This window comes from Protomyctophum parallelum (assembly GCF_964188405.1).
Source record: "Protomyctophum parallelum genome assembly, chromosome: 15".
Classification (NCBI taxonomy): domain Eukaryota; kingdom Metazoa; phylum Chordata; class Actinopteri; order Myctophiformes; family Myctophidae; genus Protomyctophum; species Protomyctophum parallelum.
The window spans coordinates 35,311,248-35,331,107 of NC_139710.1; the positions used below are offsets into that span (position 1 = coordinate 35,311,248).

Below are 19,860 nucleotides of genomic sequence, written 5' to 3' on the forward strand. Positions count from 1 at the left end.
TTCAGTAACGGTTTCTTTAGTAAACAGAAAACTCACACAATATATTTGCACTTTTATATGGATTGCACTGATCAAGTTCAAAGATCAAAAGTACTTTTTTGAGTTTTCATGGTCTGGAAAAACATGAACTATGGTCACATTTATAATGTTTCTGAATGAAAATGTAATTAAACTCACCCTGTCTGTACTCTAATATTATGTACTGTATATGTAGCCTACATCTGTGTCTTCTTTAAATTTTTTATGTTTGGGTCTCGATTCTGAAAAAAAAAAAAAACTAAATATATAGAATATTGAATGTTGAACACTTTCAACTTCCATCTGAAAGCCCCTTTTGGGGTTTATTCTTCAGCACACAGCTTGTCAAACCACGTAACTGGAATGCTTGTGACGATTACAAAGAGTCCACGTATCAGTCCGATCTCTCAGATAAATCACGTATCCTGTCCATAGATATCGCGTCCCCGTACCAGTTCAAAATGTGGGATCCACGGTCCCCATGGAGGAGCTACACGTCTGTGACTCGGAGAGTTGCTTCCATTCGTACACTCTCACAGAAGATCACTTTCAGCATAAGACTGCATGGGGTCCCAGAGATTAAAATAAAAAGAAAATAAAAACCGGGTCCATGGCCTAACGCATATCAAACCTCGATATCATTAAGGTTGAGAGTAACTGCTCTATCCAAATCGATATTTGGGCCAATACTTGAACTCGGCACGCCGCGACCCCGCGCCGCCCTGGATGTTGACCGTTGAGACGCCAGGTTTGGCCGCCGGGTTCGTTGGTTTCGGTGCCGCCGGCGGGTTTTTCCGCCTGTCCCTGGTGGCGCCCCGGCTGTCCGCCACGGTGAAGCCGCGCTGCGGGCTCTGCTCGCGCACGCCCGCCCGGGGGAGGAAGTGCGTGGAGACGTGCTGGGACTTGACCCGCGGGCTGGAGCCCATCTTGGCCTTGCCGCGCTTGTTGAGCGCCACGAACCACTGGCGGCCCGTCCGGTGGTTCATGTGGAGTGCCGAGGCGTACGTGTTGTAGCTGTTCTCCTGGAAGCGCTCGCGGAACTTGCAGTCGTCCGTGAACCACTCCTGGACATAAACCAAAAGGGGAGAAATGTTGTATGTTAAAAGAAAATATATAACAAAACACTCGAATCCCAAGCATCTTCCGTCTCCCTGTTTAGTGTCACAGATATATATATATATTTTTACACTTTTTATCCCATGAATTTTGTAATCCATTTTTTCACCCAGTGTCAATTATCTAATGTAATCCTGGGCGCTACACTGGGGGGGGGGGGGGGGGCGGACTGACCTCATGCTTCCTTATATGCATGTTTACCCGGCCGGACGTAGCGCGTGGAAGAAACAGGATTTTTCAGTTCAGTGTAGCATGTAACGTAAGCCTGTGTTTTGTCCTGTGGACCACAGGGTTAGATAATTACCTTCATGGCATAGAAACATAAATAAATGGCCTCTATGTTCTCCTCTGCACCGGCCGCAGCACTGCATCATGGAGGTATCTGCACTGGTGACAGTGAGTTGCGTGTGAATCCAGTGCAATGGCGCGGCTCTACAGTATATGCGCACACGCACGCGCATGTGCACACGCACACGCACACACACAAACACGAGGAACGCCCCGACCTACAGTACGTATGGCCCCGACATGCATTCATGCACAAACTTGTGTGATATAAGCATTATGTTATACTTTAGCTATTGAAAAATAGCAGATCTACAAGCTCATAGCGTGGCACAGAGTGCCGCGCTATGAGCTTGTAGGTCTGCTATTTTCGTAAAATCGTGCAAATGTGAAGCAAACCTTTGAATATACTTTCAGAGCGAACATTTTTAACTCAAATCTTTGCTTCTGGAAGGTCCCTGGAACAACATATTTTCAGATTGGGATCGGCGGCCAATTACATATATATTTGGGGGTCCTTGAGAATGAGAATGTTTGAGGAATGACTGACATAGAAACAGGGTTTTTCATAAAACTTTCAGGATTTAGAAGGCATTTGTAGAATCGTCCTCAGGCCTAAATGGGTTTTAAACCTCTGAACTTGTGACGCGACAATGAAGTTGGAAGTCGAAACACATGCATGTCTATATTTTATCGATGTGTCATTCATTCGACGACCACAATCTCTGCTCCAGTGGGTGCATACATATCGTTGTGTTGATATTGGGTACTCTTTGCTTATTGGGAGAAATTGATATCCCTTGACCCGCCATGAGGCACAGCCGACCTCTGCAATCAGAACTGCAGACTCAAATCAAATGTTCCGCCGTAGTCTGAAAACCCACCTCTTCAGACTCCATCTTAGCCCTATAGCCTCGACGACCTTATACAGGCGTATGCATAGGCCCAACTTATGTAACTTGGATAGCATTTTATGTAGACATAGCACTCTATAGTGTATACGCATAGCTTCATTCTATAGATATTCCACTGTTAGGTTCTTAGCTTATTCATGAGGACTAGTTTTATGTATTTGATGTATTACCATGTTTTTGTTCTTGCTTACTGTAAATCACTCTGGATTACGTTAACTGTTAAGAGCGTCTGCTAAATGACTAACCTGTAAATTGTAAGATGTTTGGTCTCCTGGCCTCACTCCAACTTAACCTGAGGCCACTTCTACAAAGATCACAAAATATACTTTGTAGATGTATTTGTTAAACTGTACCGTTTAGATTATTGGTTTAAAGGACAACTTTAGTTTTTTCAACCAAGGTTCATGTTTTAGGTTGTTATTAAAGAAAGTAAAAGATGAGTGTACATTATTTTTCATTTGCTGCTTTCTTTCTTTCGTTCGTTTCTTTTTGTTTTTGACGGGGGGGGGGGGGGGGCATTCGAGCATGGGGCTAAATATATATATTTTTACAAAATATTTTGGTGATTTATTTTTTTATTATTTACTATAGTCCTAATAGACCCCAGGAAATTACATCTGGCCACAGAAGATCACAGGATCTACTGAATGTGAAGGAGGCCTACTGGGCGGAAGCCACACTGTGTGTCATAGGCTCAATATGCAGTTTGACACATTCAGTAGATCCCGTGATCTTTTGTGGCCAGATGTAATTTCTTGGGGTCTAGTAGGACTATAGTAAATAATAAAAAAATAAATCGCTATAAAATGTTAATTTAAAAAAGAAAAGAAAAAGAAAATACATATTTAGCCCCTTGTTCGAATGCCCCCACCCCCCCTGTCAAAAACTGCTAAAATCCCTAAAACAAAAGAAAGCAGAAAATGAAGAAAAATTAACACTCATCTTATACTTTCTCTAATAACAACCTAAAACATGAGCCTTGGTTGAAAAAAACTAAAGTTGTCCTTTAATGATCCTAGATTACTGAGGCAATACACTGTCTCTCTGCATTTGATGTTGCATGCGTTTACATTTACCTTGCTTACTGTAAATCTTACGTTTATACCGTGCTTACTGTAAATCACTCTAGATTACTGCCAAATGCCTGAGTTATAAATTGTATTTAGAGTGGGATCGCCTCTTGTCTGAGCGGTAGGTAGAACGCTGGGTCTGTTGCGAGGGAGACCTGGCTTCCGAATTCCAGGTATAGTGGGTATGCGCATGCGTAAAGTGAATGGCAGATCGAGTGACAAAGTGAATTTAACGTTGTTTAAAGTCATTTAATGCAATCAAATAAGACTTTTCTGTGTGCATGTATGTACGGGGCTGTCAAGGCCAGAAAGTAGTTTTTTGCCACTCAGTATGCATTCCCGCATAACTTCCGAGTATGATGATGATGTCACGCGCATACCCTCTATAGGACAGAAAGGTTTACGGAGCCCAGCTTTAAGAGCGTTCTACTTTCGGTGCATATTCCAAGGTCTCGTAAACGTCGGCCGTACTGTCCGTAACCATGTCGGCCTGCTGCACCGATGCAGCATACAGTACATATACAGTACATGCGCCGCGCAAAACCCATAACTCAATGTCATCCTTTGAAATTCAGATATTTGTTGAATGTTCCCTGTTGTTTAGCTGCTAAAAATACTCCTGGTGGGAAACTATAATGTGTGTGTACCGTGGAATGACTGTCTGTTCCCGGGCCATAAGACCTTATTGCTGTTGATGCTGTCGGGAAGAAAACTCGTATCTCCATATTTCAACTTTTTGAGTTAGTTTTTTTCACCCCCGTAAATTAACGCCGTACTTTTTCATACCACAGCGTATCAAAAGTATCAAAAGTGAAAGATCCACATAAGCTAGAAACGCTGCGTGTAGCGACGCGTTTTATTTTATTTGTTTAATCGATTCAGTATGGGAACCTCTTTTGGTGTTTCTAGCATTATGTTATGCTTTAGCTATTGAAAAATAGCAGATCTACAAGCTCACGACCTTGTAGGTCTGCTTTTTTTGAACAATCGCGAAAATGTGGCGCAAATCTTTGAATGTATATTCTTTCAGAGTGAACGTTTTTAACTCAAATCTTTGCTTCTGGGGGGGGGTCCATGGAACAGCATATTCTCAGATGGGGGTCGGCGGCCAATTACATATAATTTCGGGGGTCGATAGAACGACTGAAATAGTTTTTCAGAAAACTGTCGGGATTCAGAAGACATTTATAGAATCTTTTCTCAGGCCTAAATGGGTTAATCCTTTACAGTTTTGAACATATGAGGTTCTCCGCCCCGACCATAGAGACGTTGTATAACCTTTCTCTTGCCGCTCTGAGAAAACAAAGCGGTTCTGCTTTGCTGACGAGTGCAGCATAGCAGAAAATGATGCCATTAAGTTCCGGTAAACAACGTGTCAGTCACAAGTCAAGGCGCCGCGGCCGCAGAGGAAGAGTGCAAAACGTTGAGGTTATTCCTAAATCCCACCGCGTGTGTTTTTTGGCCTTTTGGCTGTTGTTTTGTGCCTTTTGGCTGTTTTGACAAGTGATTAGAAATAAAAAACGGGACTCCTTGGTTAGCAGCAGTGGTGGAAGCAGTACTCAGAAGAAAAAGTATAGCAATGATGTAGCAATGTAGAAAGTCTCTGGTATACAAGCTAAAGTCCTGCGTTCAAAACGTTACTTGAGTAAAAGTACACACGTTTTGCCGTTCAATTATACGTTCAATATCAAATGTAAAAGTATATGCATTATGCGATTGTGTGATGCTTTGGAATAGTTTTGAACACTACAACAAGCGATTACTTTTCACCACTGGGTCCTCAGTGTCTGTGACAGGTGGCTATGGGTTGGTGTGCAATGTTTTAGTACAGCATTTGACCAAGCTTCTGTACTGCATATACGCACGCACACACAGTCGCACACACACACACAAAATGAGCCATTTCCCTGATGTTAACTTTAATCCTGACCCTTGACACCGAGCTCAAACCGTGAAGCAGTTAGGTGAGGAAGCAGCGCTATAGGTTTTTATTGTTATTTTTTATTAATCTTCCTAAGCCGTGTGAGAGATTCTTGTATAAACAAAGGCATGTGCACTATAAAGTGCAGACGTGCAGGGCTTCCTGCTGCGTTTGGGCAGAGTTCGACGGGAACAAAGTGGATTCCACACATTCTGCGTGGGCGGAATCACATCTGTTGAACCACCTGCCACCTCCGCCGGATTGGTCACACTCTTTAAAACCAAACGTTCCCATGATCCTCAGGGTTAAGCCCCAAAGCAACGAAATAGCGGGGAAATTGCAGATCTACAAGCTCACAAGGCCTTCGCAAACGTAGTGAACGGCGCGCGGCGCCTTGTGACGTATTTAAAATTGAATCGTTATCAAACCAATAAAATATGGGGGCACGGTGGCACAGTCGGTAGTGCTGTCGCCTCACAGCTAGAACGTCCTGGGTTCGATTCCCGCTGGGGACGCTGTGGGTGCTGGGGGCATGCTCTCTCCTCCGCTTCATCAGTGCCCATACCTGAGGCGGGGTTGGCGAAAGGGCCTTTCTGTCTGGAGTTTGCATGTTCTCCATGTGTCCCCTAGGGTAGGTACCCTCACATGTTCTCCCCGTGTCCCCTAGGGTAGGTACCTTCACATGTTTTCCCCGTGTCCCCTAGGGTAGGTACCCTCACATGTTCTCCCCGTGTCCCCTAGGGTAGGTACCCTCACAAAAAACATGCAGTAATCCTGGTCTCTAAACTACCTCCCCCTGGCCAGCCGAGGCACCTTATGGAGGGGAAAGGAACTAGTCAGAATAACGTGTTCCTTCCACGTGCTACGTCCGGCCGGGGAAACTCTCCCCCGTCAGGTGAAAAGAAGCAGCTTGGACTCCTCATGCATAGGAGGAAACATGAGGTCTGTCTGCTGCCCCCCCCCCCCCCCAGGTTGGGGGGGCAGCAGACAGACGGAAGTGTAGCGCCCAGGATTACATTCAATAATTGACACTGGGTGAAAAATGGGTTGCACAATCGTGGGATAAAAATGATTGTGAAAATAAATAAATAAAATTAAATAATTGATCTACAAGCTCTAAAATACAATACAATAGTCGATCTACAAGCTCACAACGTGTCGCAGTGCGACACGTTGTGACCTTGTAGATCGGCTATTTTCAGAGGGCAACCAAGTGTAAAATCAGGGATTACGATGAGAATGAACAAAACGCAGGTGACCAACTCGTTTCGCCCTGCAGAGGCCTTGATTCATCAGGTATTAATTAATTAATCAGGTTCGTCATCAGGTATTCCGCTTTGATAGTTTTAGTTGACAACATGAACACTGTCAGTCGGCCTCCGGAAACAGTCCGCCCCTCAATGACGCAAAAGTGCCGGGTGTCGCCTGCGGATGACGAAAAATGACACCACGCGGAAGACATGGATATCATATAGAACCCACAGACAATAATTGGTCAGTCGCAAGCTGTGACAGCACAGCGTGAGCAAAATGACAAACGTTTGATATTTCTTACAGATGTCCCGATACTGTATCGGTATCGGCCCTTATTTGGTCATATCGGGTATTATCGGTATCGACAAATATGCCAGTCTAACCACTGATCCGACACAGGGGTTGACACTATGGCAGGTAAATAAAATGTTGGGGCATGTGGAGTTTGCTTTCTAGTTGCCCAAAGGGCATATTTGAGTGAGGAGTCTGCTATAAACACAACATGAGATTTATAGCTAGATATCTATAAACACTGTTCCCGGTCGGTGGACTTCAAAATAAGATATTTTTTCTCTTTTTATTATTATATATATTATTCTCTGGTATCGGTATTGGTATTGGCTAACACAGACATTGTGGTATTGGGATCGGATCGGAAACTAAAATATCCCAAATATTTATTCAACAAATGACTCCACAGGCCAACTAAAAACAGGTCCATTCATTTCAGGAGAGAGCTTTGCTAATATCGTTGTTGGTCTTCATGGTCAGAAACCTCCATATTTCATCTGTTTTTGGTATTGTATTGTATGCCCCGTTTTATACTTTGTTGCATGTCAAAATAAATAATGATTAATAACATATCTCCAAGCTCACAATGTGTCAAGATGCGACGTCTATTTATGCTATTTTGGAAATGGCCTGTCCGCGCTTTTTATTTTATTGTATTATTTTTTTAAACATTGAACCAATGAAATAATAATGTCAAAGAAAAAACAAAACAAAACAAAAACATATACCTGTATTAACATAATTATGCACATTTCCAGTTTTCATCTCCATTGTCTTTGGGCCTCCCAGCATTCTCTCCTGGCGTCTCATTTTGTTTGAACACCCCACCCCCCCTACCTCCCCCCATACCCTCCCCCCCCAGCCCACTCCCCCGCAGCATTCACTCGCTGTTTGTTCAATAAATCCAAGTGACGCCCCCCCCCACACACACACACACACACCCCCCTCAACAGATTAAGTTTGCAATGGCTTGCTGGGGTAGGTCACGGTCGTAATGTGCATCTGTCTCCTCGCCCCATTATTTGGGGCAATAAATTGCCACTGTGAAAACATCTAAATATTAAATATGACAGACGGCGCAAGGAGATGAAGACAGTGTGTCACCGGACACTCGGCCGTGCCGTGCCGTGAGGCCCCCCCCCCCCCCCCCCTCCCCGGGCTTGTCTGCAGGGCGACCGCGGCACTGGCTTGTTATTTTTCTGACCCCTGTCCCCCCCGCCCCCCCGTCCCCACGAGCCTGTGTGTTGCAACCGTAGACGGCTCGCCGAGGTCAATCCCACCTAATTCTGCGCCGATGGAAGCGCCACAGCTGGCCTAATTGCTGCCCGTGTCCGCCGTAGTTCTGACTGCATGGCACTCGTCCTCGCATTCTGTCCTTGTTTTTTTCACATTCCCAGCTCACCAGAGCCCCAACAATGGTGTCAGATTATTGTTTTCTTTTGGGGGGGGGGGGGGGGGGAGCTTGTAGATCTGCTATTTTTAGGGGGGGTGGGGGGGGGGGGGAGTGTTTACATCGGCTGCATAATACTGAAATAATAGCTGATAATGCTGTGTCGTCCCTGCGTATACCAGAAGCCACACTCATGGATAGTTCTGCTCTGTTCTGTTCTGAGGGCATCAACGTTATCTTTGTCTCTCTCTCTCTCTCTCCCCCCTGATTTCTGGGACTCAGGGGAGAGGCCCGCAGAGTCTGCGGAGCTAGACACAACAGATGAACTGACGTCATTGTTTTGGCCTTTGAGCTGACACAGGCTGTGGTTTCTGACAGTACGGCATAGTAGAGGGGAGGAGGAGAGGACTGTCTGTGTAGATTTCACTTTTTGAGGGGCGCTATAGCCGCTCCTATGTACAGCTTTTGTCCCCACACGTCTCATATTTGACATTGACATTGACAGTGAAAGGAGAAATTAGGTCAAATGTCCGCCAAATATGACCTCACCCTCACTTCACAGTTCTTTTTTTTATGTTTCCAAGATTTTGTAGAAACTTTGGAAATGTTTCAAAAACATTTAGACTTTCTTCTTATTTTTGACATGTGGCCTGTTGTGAGCTGTGTTTTTCTGTCTTTACCCTCGTCGCAGTGTTAACTTTTTCCACAATACTTTGATTTAGTCTTTTGAATAACACACCCCTATTTAGTCTTCTTAGTCGACTTAGTCTTTAGTCTTAGTCAACAAAATGAACACTGCATCGTCGCAATAAATGCCACGCACGTCTCTGCTCCATATTTTGAAACTTGTTTCAGAACGTTATTAACTATGAAATTGAATTGCATTGAGCTTTCAGATTGGCTATTTTCCACCGAAACAGGGCTTACCACCATATAGCGCCTTTATCCAATGCGCTTTACATATAGATTGTGCATTACATTCACCCATTCACACACACACCGCCGAAACCATGCAAGGCACCAACCAGCACATCAGGATCAATTAGGGGTTCAGAGTCTTGCTCAAGGACACTTCGACACTAACTCTGGGGGAGCCCGGGTTCGAACTGGCAACCTTGCGGTTACCATCCGGCCACTCTACCCCTGAGCCACCGCCACCGCTCACTCACAAGAAACTCACTCACAGTGGGGAGCCGTGCTACTTAGCCACATTATTCAGGTTTGATCAAGCCAAGGTCAAGGTCAAGATCAAGATCAACAGGAACATCTGGTGAAAGTGTATTAACCCAGCCCAGTGGTCTGTGTATGCCAGCCCAGCCCATCCCAGACAGACTAGACTAGGGTCTAATCTGCTCTTCCATTAACACGTGCTAATAGAGAACCACTTCTATCTACACGCCTGCCAAGGTCCCCCACAGATGACTTTGCAATGGCTGGCTGGCTGGCTGGCTGGCTGACTGGCTGAGTGGCTGACTAGCTGGCTGGCTGACTGGCTGGCTGAGTGGCTGACTAGCTGGCTGGCTGAGTGGCTGGCTGACTGACTGACTGACTGACTGACTGACTGACTGGCTGGCTGGCTGGCTGAGTGGCTGGCTGGCTGGCTGGCTGGCTGGCCGGCCAGTTTACTACAGCCAGGCTGCTGAGGCGGACATATTTGAGATCATCCCATGTAATCACTTTAACCCTGGCATGCCTAGTATTTTGGGCATGTCATTATTGACATCTTTCCAAACCGTTCCAGAATATCTTTCTAATATTTTCTAATAATGTGTATAGAAATGTGCCAGATGAGTAAATAAATAGTCAACGGAATCAACAGTGCGCGAGGAGGAACACTCACGGTGGCGTGGAGCCTGCCTCTCTTGTTCATGGCCAGGAATCTGTTGCTGTGGACGCCTCTGACTCCGATGACTCCCTGGGACACGGCGAACAGCTCCAGGACACCTGCATGGGGCAGGAAAGCAGTGCTTCATGTCATGGCAGCCGACCCCCATCTGAAAATATGTTGTTCCAGAGGGACCTTCCAGCAAAGATTTGAGTTAAAAAGGTTCTCTCTGAAAGAATATATTATATATATATATATTCACAGATTTGCGACACATTTTCACGATTAAAAAAAAAATCTACAAGCTCATAGCGCGGCACTATGAGCTTGTAGATCTACTATTTTTCAATAGCTTTTTGATTGATTGATTGATTGAAATATTTATTAACAGTTTGCAGAATTACAGTACATTTCAAGCACAGCTCAATACAAAGACTGTTAACTGTGAGTGGACGACCCAATAAAGCATTACACTTGTTTACAAGAGGGTCCACCTTGTTCAATTCATCAAAACATTTAGAGACTTACAAATAGACACTTCTATATAGCCAAATAACAGAACAGGAATTCATCATAAAGGAGAAAGATAATGTAACATAAAGTAAAACATAATGCTTGAAACACCAAAAGGGGTTCCATCCCAAAATGGGAAACAGAGAAAGTATTTTTTTTATCAGCTTGCAGAGCTGATCAATGTGAGCCCTGAGTACTAGTAGCGATGTAGTGATTGGCTGGCCTCTAGTCTAAGCCAATGGGAGACTAGCCCTATACGGCCAATGGGAGCGTAAAATGAAACCAAATGGACCCGTAACCACTGAGCTATACTGTATATACAGTACGTGCCCTAAGAGGGAATTTCATAGAATAGACGCACGCACACACACACACACACACACACACACACACACACACACACACACACACACACACACACACACACACACACACACACACACACACACACACACACACACACACACACACACACACACACACACACACACACACGCGACAGACCGATCCAAAACATCCTCGTTCCCATTCCACTGCACCTGTCACACTTCCACAAATAGTGTACCTGCTAACATCCTCTAAGCCACACAAACGAGAGGCACGTCAACCAGGTGGCCCGCCGGCAGGCCGGCCCGCTACACTCTATTTACAGTGCTGTAGAAAGAAACCAAGTACATGTACTCAAGTATACGGCATTTCTTTAAAAAAAGAAATGCAGTTTTTAACTGGTATTATGAACTAGCTGTTAGGGTTTAGTAAGATAGGACCCAAAAGCAGAACTCAGAACCAGATGAAGGCAAACTCAGGTATTTATTCACAAAAACAGGAAAAAACAAAATAGGCATGGGGCTGTATAGGGCTATGTTGAGCTGGTCGGCAGGCAGGCAGGCAGGCGGCGTAGAACACTGGGGGCACAAGGAGACGAGGAGTTAGAAAAATATTTGATCGCAAGGAAAAAACGTAGAACTCAGAGGCACCGTGACTTTACCGATAGTAACTGAATAAACTGGCAAGGGCTGGAGTGAAGAGCCAGGTCTTATAACAGCTGGGCTTGATGAAGAGGTGTGTAGTCCCACAGGAGGTAGATACCACGTCACAGCCCAGGTAGCCAGTCACATGCCCATGCCAGACCGCAGACCATATAGGGAAAAGGAAAAAAAACAGAAACACAACAGAAAAACAGCCCGCCCATAACAGCACCCCCCCTCAACGGGAGCCTCCTGGCGACCCACCAGGCTTCTCAGGATGGGCTAGGTGAAAGTCTCTGACCAGCTGAGGGTCCAGGATGAAGGACCGACGAACCCAGGACCTCTCCTCCGGACCGTATCCTTCCCAGTCTATCAGATATTGATAACCCCGGCCACGGCGACGAACATCCAACAGCCGCTGGACAGTATATGCAGGGTGGTCATCTATGATCCGGGCGGGCGGAGGGGGCTTGGAAGGAGGGCAGAGAGGACTGGAGGATACTGGTTTAAGTTGAGACACATGAAAAGTAGGATGAATCCTCATAGAGCTTGGCAGCTTCAATCTGACAGCAGATGGATTGATGACACGTTCCACCACAAAAGGCCCAATATAGCGTGGGGCCAATTTCTTAGATTCTACTCTGAGTGGGACATCCTTGGAAGAAAGCCAAACACTCTGACCTGGTTTGTATTTGGGAGCCTCTACCCGATGGAGGTCAGCGACCCGACGATTGTTCTCAGCAGAGCGTAGTAGAGCAGCGCGTGCATCTTTCCAAACCCTACGACATCTGCGAAGGTTCAATTGGACGGAGGGAACAGCCAATTCCTCTTCCTGGGAGGGAAACAACGGTGGCTGATAGCCTAAAGAGGCCTCAAAGGGAGACAGTCCTGTGGCAGCACTGGTTAGAGAATTATGTGAATACTCCACCCAAGCCAGATGTGTACTCCACGAAGCAGGGTTGGCAGCCGCAACACACCGTAGGGCAGCCTCCAGATCCTGGTTAGCCCTCTCCGTTTGGCCGTTGGACTGGGGATGGAAACCAGACGATAAACTCACAGTTGCACCCAATGCTTTACAGAATGATTTCCAAACATGAGATACAAATTGAGGACCCCTGTCTGAAACAATGTCCAATGGAATACCATGAAGGCGGAAAACGTTGTTCACCAATAGATCAGCAGTTTCATAGGCTGTAGGGAGATTTGGAAGGGCCACAAAATGAACTGCCTTAGAAAAACGGTCAACAATGGTGAGAATGACAGTGTTACCTTGGGAGGTGGGCAACCCAGTGACGAAGTCAACTGCTATATGGGACCAGGGACGACTGGGAACAGGTAATGGATGCAACAGACCAGCAGGTGGACGATGAGAAGCCTTCCCCCTGGCACAAATGGAGCAGGCGGAGACGAATGCCCGGGTATCTGCCTCCATGGAAGGCCACCAAAAGTGACGCCTGAGGAGTGACACAGTGCGGTTCCTTCCCGGATGACACGCAAGTTTGGAGTTGTGTGTCCATTGAAGGACCTGAGAACGAGCTGAATCGGGAACAAACAGGCGGTTAGGTGGGCCATTACCCGGATCCGGCTGTGCTCGCTGAGCCTCCCTTACTGCAGATTCAATCTCCCAGGAAACAGCTGCCACCACTGAGGAAGGGGAGACGATGGTGTCTGGACTGGGAGGCTGCTCCTCAGGAGCGTGCTGGCGGGACAGAGCATCAGGCTTGACATTCTTAGACCCAGGACGATAGGTAATGGTGAAGTCAAACCTTCCAAAAAACAAGGCCCAACGAGCTTGGCGAGAATTTAGACGTTTGGCTGACTGAATATAGGCCAAGTTCTTATGGTCAGTCCACACAATAAATGGGTGCTCAGCTCCTTCTAACCAATGCCTCCACTCCTCCAATGCCAATTTCACTGCTAGCAGCTCCTTGTTACCAACATCATAGTTACGCTCGGAGGAGTCAAGGGTATGAGAAAAAAAAGCACAAGGGTGCACCTTCTGATCCTGGCTGGACCGCTGAGAGAGTACTGCCCCCACCCCTATATCAGATGCATCGACCTCCACAATAAACTGCAGGGAGGGATCAGGATGAACTAGAATAGGAGCAGTGGTGAACAGATGTTTGAGCTCATAAAAAGCCTGCTCTGCTTCTGGGGTCCAACGAAATGGGACAAGTGTGGAGGTGAGCTTATTAAGAGGCGCCACGACTTTGCTATAGTTCTTCACAAAGCGGCGGTAAAAATTTGCAAACCCCAAAAATCGTTGAAGTAGCTTACGGGTAGTGGGTGTAGGCCACTCTGCAACTGCTTTGACCTTCCCTGGATCCGCTCTCATCTGTCCTTTCTCCACAATGAAGCCCAAAAAACTGACCGTATCGACGTGGAACTCGCACTTCTCGGCTTTCACGTAGAGTTTATTCTCCAACAGCCTTTGGAGAACCTGGCGGACATGGGAAGCGTGGTCAGACATGTTCTTGGAAAAAATAAGAATATCATCAAGAAACACAAACACAAAACGATTCAGGAAGTCCCTTAACACATCGTTTACCAAGGCTTGAAAAACCCCAGGAGCATTGGTGAGTCCAAAAGGCATTACCAGGTATTCAAAATGACCCAATGCCGTGTTAAAGGCCGTCTTCCACTCATCTCCTTCTTTAATTCTGACCAGATGATAGGCGTTCCTGAGATCCAATTTAGTGAACACAGTTGCTCCATGGAGAAAATCAAAAGCAGAGTTCATTAAAGGCAGAGGATACTTGTTTTTCACTGTGATGTTATTAAGCCCTCTATAGTCAATACAAGGGCGCAAAGTACCTTCCTTTTTGGCCACAAAAAAAAACCCCGCTCCCACAGGAGAGGAAGATGGGCGAATAATTCCTGCAGCTAAAGAGTCTTTAATGTATTTTTCCATGGCCTCCCGCTCAGGACGTGACAGATTGTAAAGTCTACTAGACGGCATAGGGGCACCAGAGAGCAGATTAATTTCACAATCATAAGGACGATGAGGCGGTAGAGAGAGAGCCAGATCCTTGCTAAAAACCTGTCCCAGGTCATTATAATTAGCAGGAATGGAGGACAAATCAACAGTTTCAGGACGAGAGGCAACAGTGACCTCAGCTGGGGGCAGAGCAGATCGCAGGCAGGAAGAGTGACAAAACTGACTCCAGCTAATAATCTTTCCAGTAGACCAGTTAATGTGAGGGTTATGTAGTCTTAGCCAAGGAGAGCCCAGCACAAGGGGTGTTTGAGGAGAGATAATTATCTTGAACTGAATTAACTCCCTGTGATTGCCAGATAGGACCAAAGACACAGGTACAGTTTGATGGGTTACACGGGCCAACAATCTCCCATCCAAAGCATTAGCAGTAAGTGGTCTTTCCAACTGAATAAGAGGGATCTTAGCCTGGTCGGCAAAATGACTATCCAAAAAACTGTCATCTGCACCCGAGTCTACAAGAGCAAAAAGTGGCAAAGGGACCTGATTAACACATAAAGTAGCTTGAATCTGCATTCTGGTTTTGGATAGGGTTGAACAATCTGCATGGCTCACCAGTACCCCCACCTCTACTGACGAGCCCGGTCTTTTGGTCGGGTGGGGCAGGCAGCGCGCAGGTGACCTAATTGACCACAGTACAGGCACTCACCCGCCCGGAACCGACGAGAGCGTTCATCAGGGGATAAGTGGGCTCGACCCATCTCCATGGGCTCCTCTTCATCTGATTGCCGCGAGGGGTGAGATTTCACAACAGGTGGTGAAGGGAGAGAGGAAAGCGGAGGACGAGGACGGCTCCCTTTCTCTCTGCGTCGCTCACGCAGCCTGTTATCCAGCTTAATGGCAAGAGAAACAAGGGATTCAAAGTCAGTGGAATCATCACGAGAAGCAAGCTCATCCTTCATCTGTTCACTGAGAGCATTAATAAAAACCCCACGAAGAGACTGGTCACACCACCCCGCATCAGCAGCTAGGATTCGGAAGTCCACAGAGAAGTCTGCCACACTCTTGGAACCTTGATGAATATATAGCAGACGTTTAGCAGCATCACCACTGTGATCCGGATGATCAAAAACTCCCTTCATTTTTGACACAAAATCATTGATTGTGAGCATAGTCAAAGGTTGATTAGAATTTGCTGCCTCTGCCCAAGCCAAAGCCCTTCCTCTCAATAGCCCCATTACATAATGTACCTTAGATCGATCCGTAGGAAAGGTAAGTGGTCTTTGCATAAACACCATGGAGCATTGGAGAAAAAAACCACGACACTTATCCACATCACCGGAGAATGGCTCTGGGTCCGGAGCATATGAATCTCTGTCAGCAGGTTGCTGTGGGTTGGGCGGAGCAGCCGGAGCTGGTTCTGCAGGATTGAGTTGAGAAGTTAACAGGTTCATGCCAGCGGATAATTGGCCAATCTGATTTATCATGAGTTGATTGTTGTTAGAAAGTTCTTGCAAAGCTTGTTGGTGTTGTCCCAATAGCCTTCCTTGGTTCTCAAGAATTTTCCGTAAATCTGGTTCTGGGTCAGCTGAGTCCATAGTGGCCAGTTTATTCTGTTAGGGTTTAGTAAGATAGGACCCAAAAGCAGAACTCAGAACCAGATGAAGGCAAACTCAGGTATTTATTCACAAAAACAGGAAAAAACAAAATAGGCATGGGGCTGTATAGGGCTATGTTGAGCTGGTCGGCAGGCAGGCAGGCAGGCGGCGTAGAACACTGGGGGCACAAGGAGACGAGGAGTTAGAAAAATATTTGATCGCAAGGAAAAAACGTAGAACTCAGAGGCACCGTGACTTTACCGATAGTAACTGAATAAACTGGCAAGGGCTGGAGTGAAGAGCCAGGTCTTATAACAGCTGGGCTTGATGAAGAGGTGTGTAGTCCCACAGGAGGTAGATACCACGTCACAGCCCAGGTAGCCAGTCACATGCCCATGCCAGACCGCAGACCATATAGGGAAAAGGAAAAAAAACAGAAACACAACAGAAAAACAGCCCGCCCATAACACTAGCCTCTTCAATAAAGGCTTTTAAACTTTCTTTTTCCTTAGTTGCAAGTTTTCAGCTCCTCCAAAAACCACCTTCTTATCACTTGTTTTGTTTTGAACTTCAAAACAAACAGTTATGGCTTATTACGGCTTATTCAGACAATAATAAAATAATCACCAAACAAAATTTGTACTGTTTTTTATATCTTGTTTTTTTTCTTTCTGTTTAATACAAGATACACAAAAATGTATGAAGTTTGGTGATGCTCAATATTGTCTGAATCTTTGTGTTTGTTTACGTACTAAAAAAGTGACTGAGTGTGTGTGTGTGTGTGTGTGTGTGTGTGTGTGTGTGTGTGTGTGTGCGTGTGTGTGTGTGTGTGTGTGTGTGTAGACTGGACAAGTTTGTTAACCCCCTAGTGTAGTGTAGACAGACAGACAGACAGACAGACAGACAGACAGACAGACAGACAGACAGACAGACAGACAGACAGACAGACAGACCTCAGATGGTTGGGTTCACAGACAGACAGACAGACAGACAGACAGACAGACAGACAGACAGACTCACTCAGATGGTTGGGTTCATGGCTGCCGTTGACTCTCCCGTCTGTGTGTATCTGGAGGTGGAAGCCGATCCCCACCCTGCAGTACAGCCTGCAGGCTCTGCGGCCGGAGCGGATCCCCTGCACACCACCCCACACCACGTAGGGGGGGAAAGGAACTATGAGTACATTTACTCATGAAGATCAGCTGATCCACGCCACGGCACCCCACGCCACGCCACGTACGGGGAAAAGGAACTATGAGTACATTTACTCATGAAGATCAGCTGATCCACGCCACGCCACCCCACACAACGCCACCCCACGCCACGCCACGCCACGTACGGGGGAAAGGAACTATATATGAGTACATTTACTCATGAAGATCAGCTGATCCACGCAACGCCACCCCACACCACACCACGTAGGGGGGAAAGGAACTATGAGTACATTTACTCATGAAGATCAGCTGATCCTCTGCACGCCACGTACGGGGGAAAGTAACTATGAGTACATTTACTCATGAAGATCAGCTGATCCACGCAACGCCACCCCACACAACGCCACCCCACGCCACACCACACCACGTAGGGGGGAAAGGAACTATGAGTACATTTACTCATGAAGATCAGCTTATCCACGCAACGCCACGCCACACAACGCCACCCCACGCCACGCCACACCAAAGGGAAAAGGAACTAAGTAGATTTACTCAAGTCATGCTGTAGAGCTATAGTAATCAAAATGCTGACTGTGCTTGATGAGCATTTCCTTTCCATTTTCCATCTAACCCTATCCTGGACTGGAGGCAGAAGGTTGGGTTTTGTTTACTTTTAGTAGACTAATTACTTACTTAGGCCTACAAGTATTTGACATGCATGCTTACTTTGCAGATTACAAAATCATGATAATAATTTAAAAAAAAATCGAATCAGATCATCAATTTTTTTAATGTTTGAGAATTTTGAAATAGGCCTATATATATATATATATATATATAGCACCTGACGAAGCTCACGGCGAAACGCGTCATGCTAATAAATAAGTTGTTGCAGTAAAGTTGTCCGTCTCTGTTCCCTGGAGTGTGCGGTCCCTTCCTTGGAAGGTTTTTCTCTTTTTTGATGTCTATGCCTTAACTAGACTTGCACCTCCTATACGGGTCTTTTTGGATGTGCAGGAGTCCCTTTTTTGTCTCATATATATATATATATATATATATATATATATATATATATATATATATATATATATAGCCTACCGGTATTTTTGCGCAAACAAAAAAATAAATCAATTGTAAAATTGCTTTTGCTACTTTTATCCTACTGTAGCCTAATCGTTTTATTTTTTTTACAATATTTTGTAGGTCTACTCGAATTAAAAGAAAAGCTAGCCTACAAAACAGGCCCTTTTTTACTTGTAACAGTGTAGGCCTATTTGTAGGCTTGCCTTACACTACTATTGATTGGTTGATTGATTGATTGATTGATTGATTGAAGTATTCATTAACTGTTGGCAGAATTACAGTAGCCTAGGCCAACATTTCAAGAACAACAACAATACAAAAAACTGTCAATTCATCATAACAATACTATTTCTATGGCATTGATATACTTTTATGCTAAAATGTCAATATCTAATCGCTCCACTTCTCCCAGCAGTAGGTATAGTGTATGAGTGTCTGTCTGTCACCTGCTCTTCGTCCCCCGCAGCCTCCCGGTTCTCGGCCACCCTGCGCCGGCCCACCGCTGCTCCTCCGACGGCGTAGATCACCCAGTGAGCGACGACGGTGACGATATACCAATAAGGAGGAACATTCATTCTTCCGCAGACGGGACTCCGGGAGAATTCGCTCCTATATACTTTTTACTTTAGGCCAATACTTCTTCTTCCTCTCAGACTCCTTCTATAGCATGCTGTCGACTCGTCGGCTTCTGTGCGCACGAGAATAAACGCCACTGGTACGAACGGCGAACGCACGCAGTACGCACGCACACGCATGCGGTCCACCGTCCTCCGGTCCCATGCATGCATGCATGCAGACAGACGGCGCAACAGCAACAGCAGCTTCGCTCCTGGGCATTATATTATATTATGGCTGGTTGGTTGGCTGCAGTTGGCTCGCTCGAGTCAAGAGAGAGAGAGAGAGAGAGAGAGAGAGAGAGAGGATCGTCGCGTCGCTCCTGTCCTGCTATTTATAACAGCAATGATCTCACTGCTGCCTTGACTTGAAGCATGGCCGGGACTCTAAAGGACGCTTCCAAGTCCAACTAACGGTTTCTTTCTGATGATTGAACAATCAAACAAACGACAATCGTGGTTTATTTCTTTAATATCGATCCGAGAGACGAGGGCAGAACGGACTAGCCTACTAGTCCCGGAGAGAGGAGACGAGAGCGCACGTTGGTTTACCCGGCGACTCTTCCGTGCCAGAAACGCGCGGCGCGCGGCATTTTACGCACGCCGTGGCATCGTTTTAATAGAGCACATGCAGGGTCCGGACTCCGGGCGGACGCTGATCATTCAGAAGTGAGAAGGATAGAGAGGAGAGTCCCTTTATTAGTGAAACGGGCCAGCCTATAGGATTCTACTTGGAGTGACTTTTCCTTTTTTTGGATGGACAGGTATCAGTCAAAAGGGAGACATCGAAGAGGAAGGAGTCGAAGGACGGGTGGGGAAGGATTATGGAATGTCAGAACAGGTCAGCTCCATATATGGAGATGTAAGGGTTTGAGGTTTGAGGTCAGATGTTGCTGGCTGGCTCCATATAT

The 19,860-nt window shown here is 46.0% G+C and overlaps 1 protein-coding gene across 1 annotated transcript; it reads right to left on the reverse strand.

Moving 5' to 3' along the window:
* Positions 1 to 579: 579 nt before the first annotated feature.
* Positions 580 to 19,123, reverse strand: fgf5 (fibroblast growth factor 5). Its single transcript, XM_083783587.1, has 4 exons — positions 18,782 to 19,123; positions 17,119 to 17,233; positions 10,100 to 10,203; positions 580 to 1,082 (listed from the first exon to the last, which is right to left on the reverse strand). Exons 1-4 carry the CDS (start codon positions 18,908 to 18,910, stop codon positions 681 to 683), a joined length of 750 nt encoding a protein of 249 aa, XP_083639713.1. The 5' UTR covers positions 18,911 to 19,123; the 3' UTR covers positions 580 to 680.
* Positions 19,124 to 19,860: the final 737 nt, after the last annotated feature.

What these genes read in the sequence shown, in the direction of transcription:
- fgf5 (XM_083783587.1), bottom strand. Translation starts at nt 18,910, where the DNA reads ATGAATGTTCCTCCTTATTGGTATATCGTCACCGTCGTCGCTCACTGG. An exon ending in CTGCGGGGGACGAAGAGCAG is followed by an intron (nt 17,234 to 18,781) that starts GTGACAGACAGA and finishes GGTGGTGTGCAG; the next exon opens with GGGATCCGCTCCGGCCGCAG. An exon ending in CCATGAACCCAACCATCTGA is followed by an intron (nt 10,204 to 17,118) that starts GTGAGTCTGTCT and finishes TGCCCCATGCAG; the next exon opens with GTGTCCTGGAGCTGTTCGCC.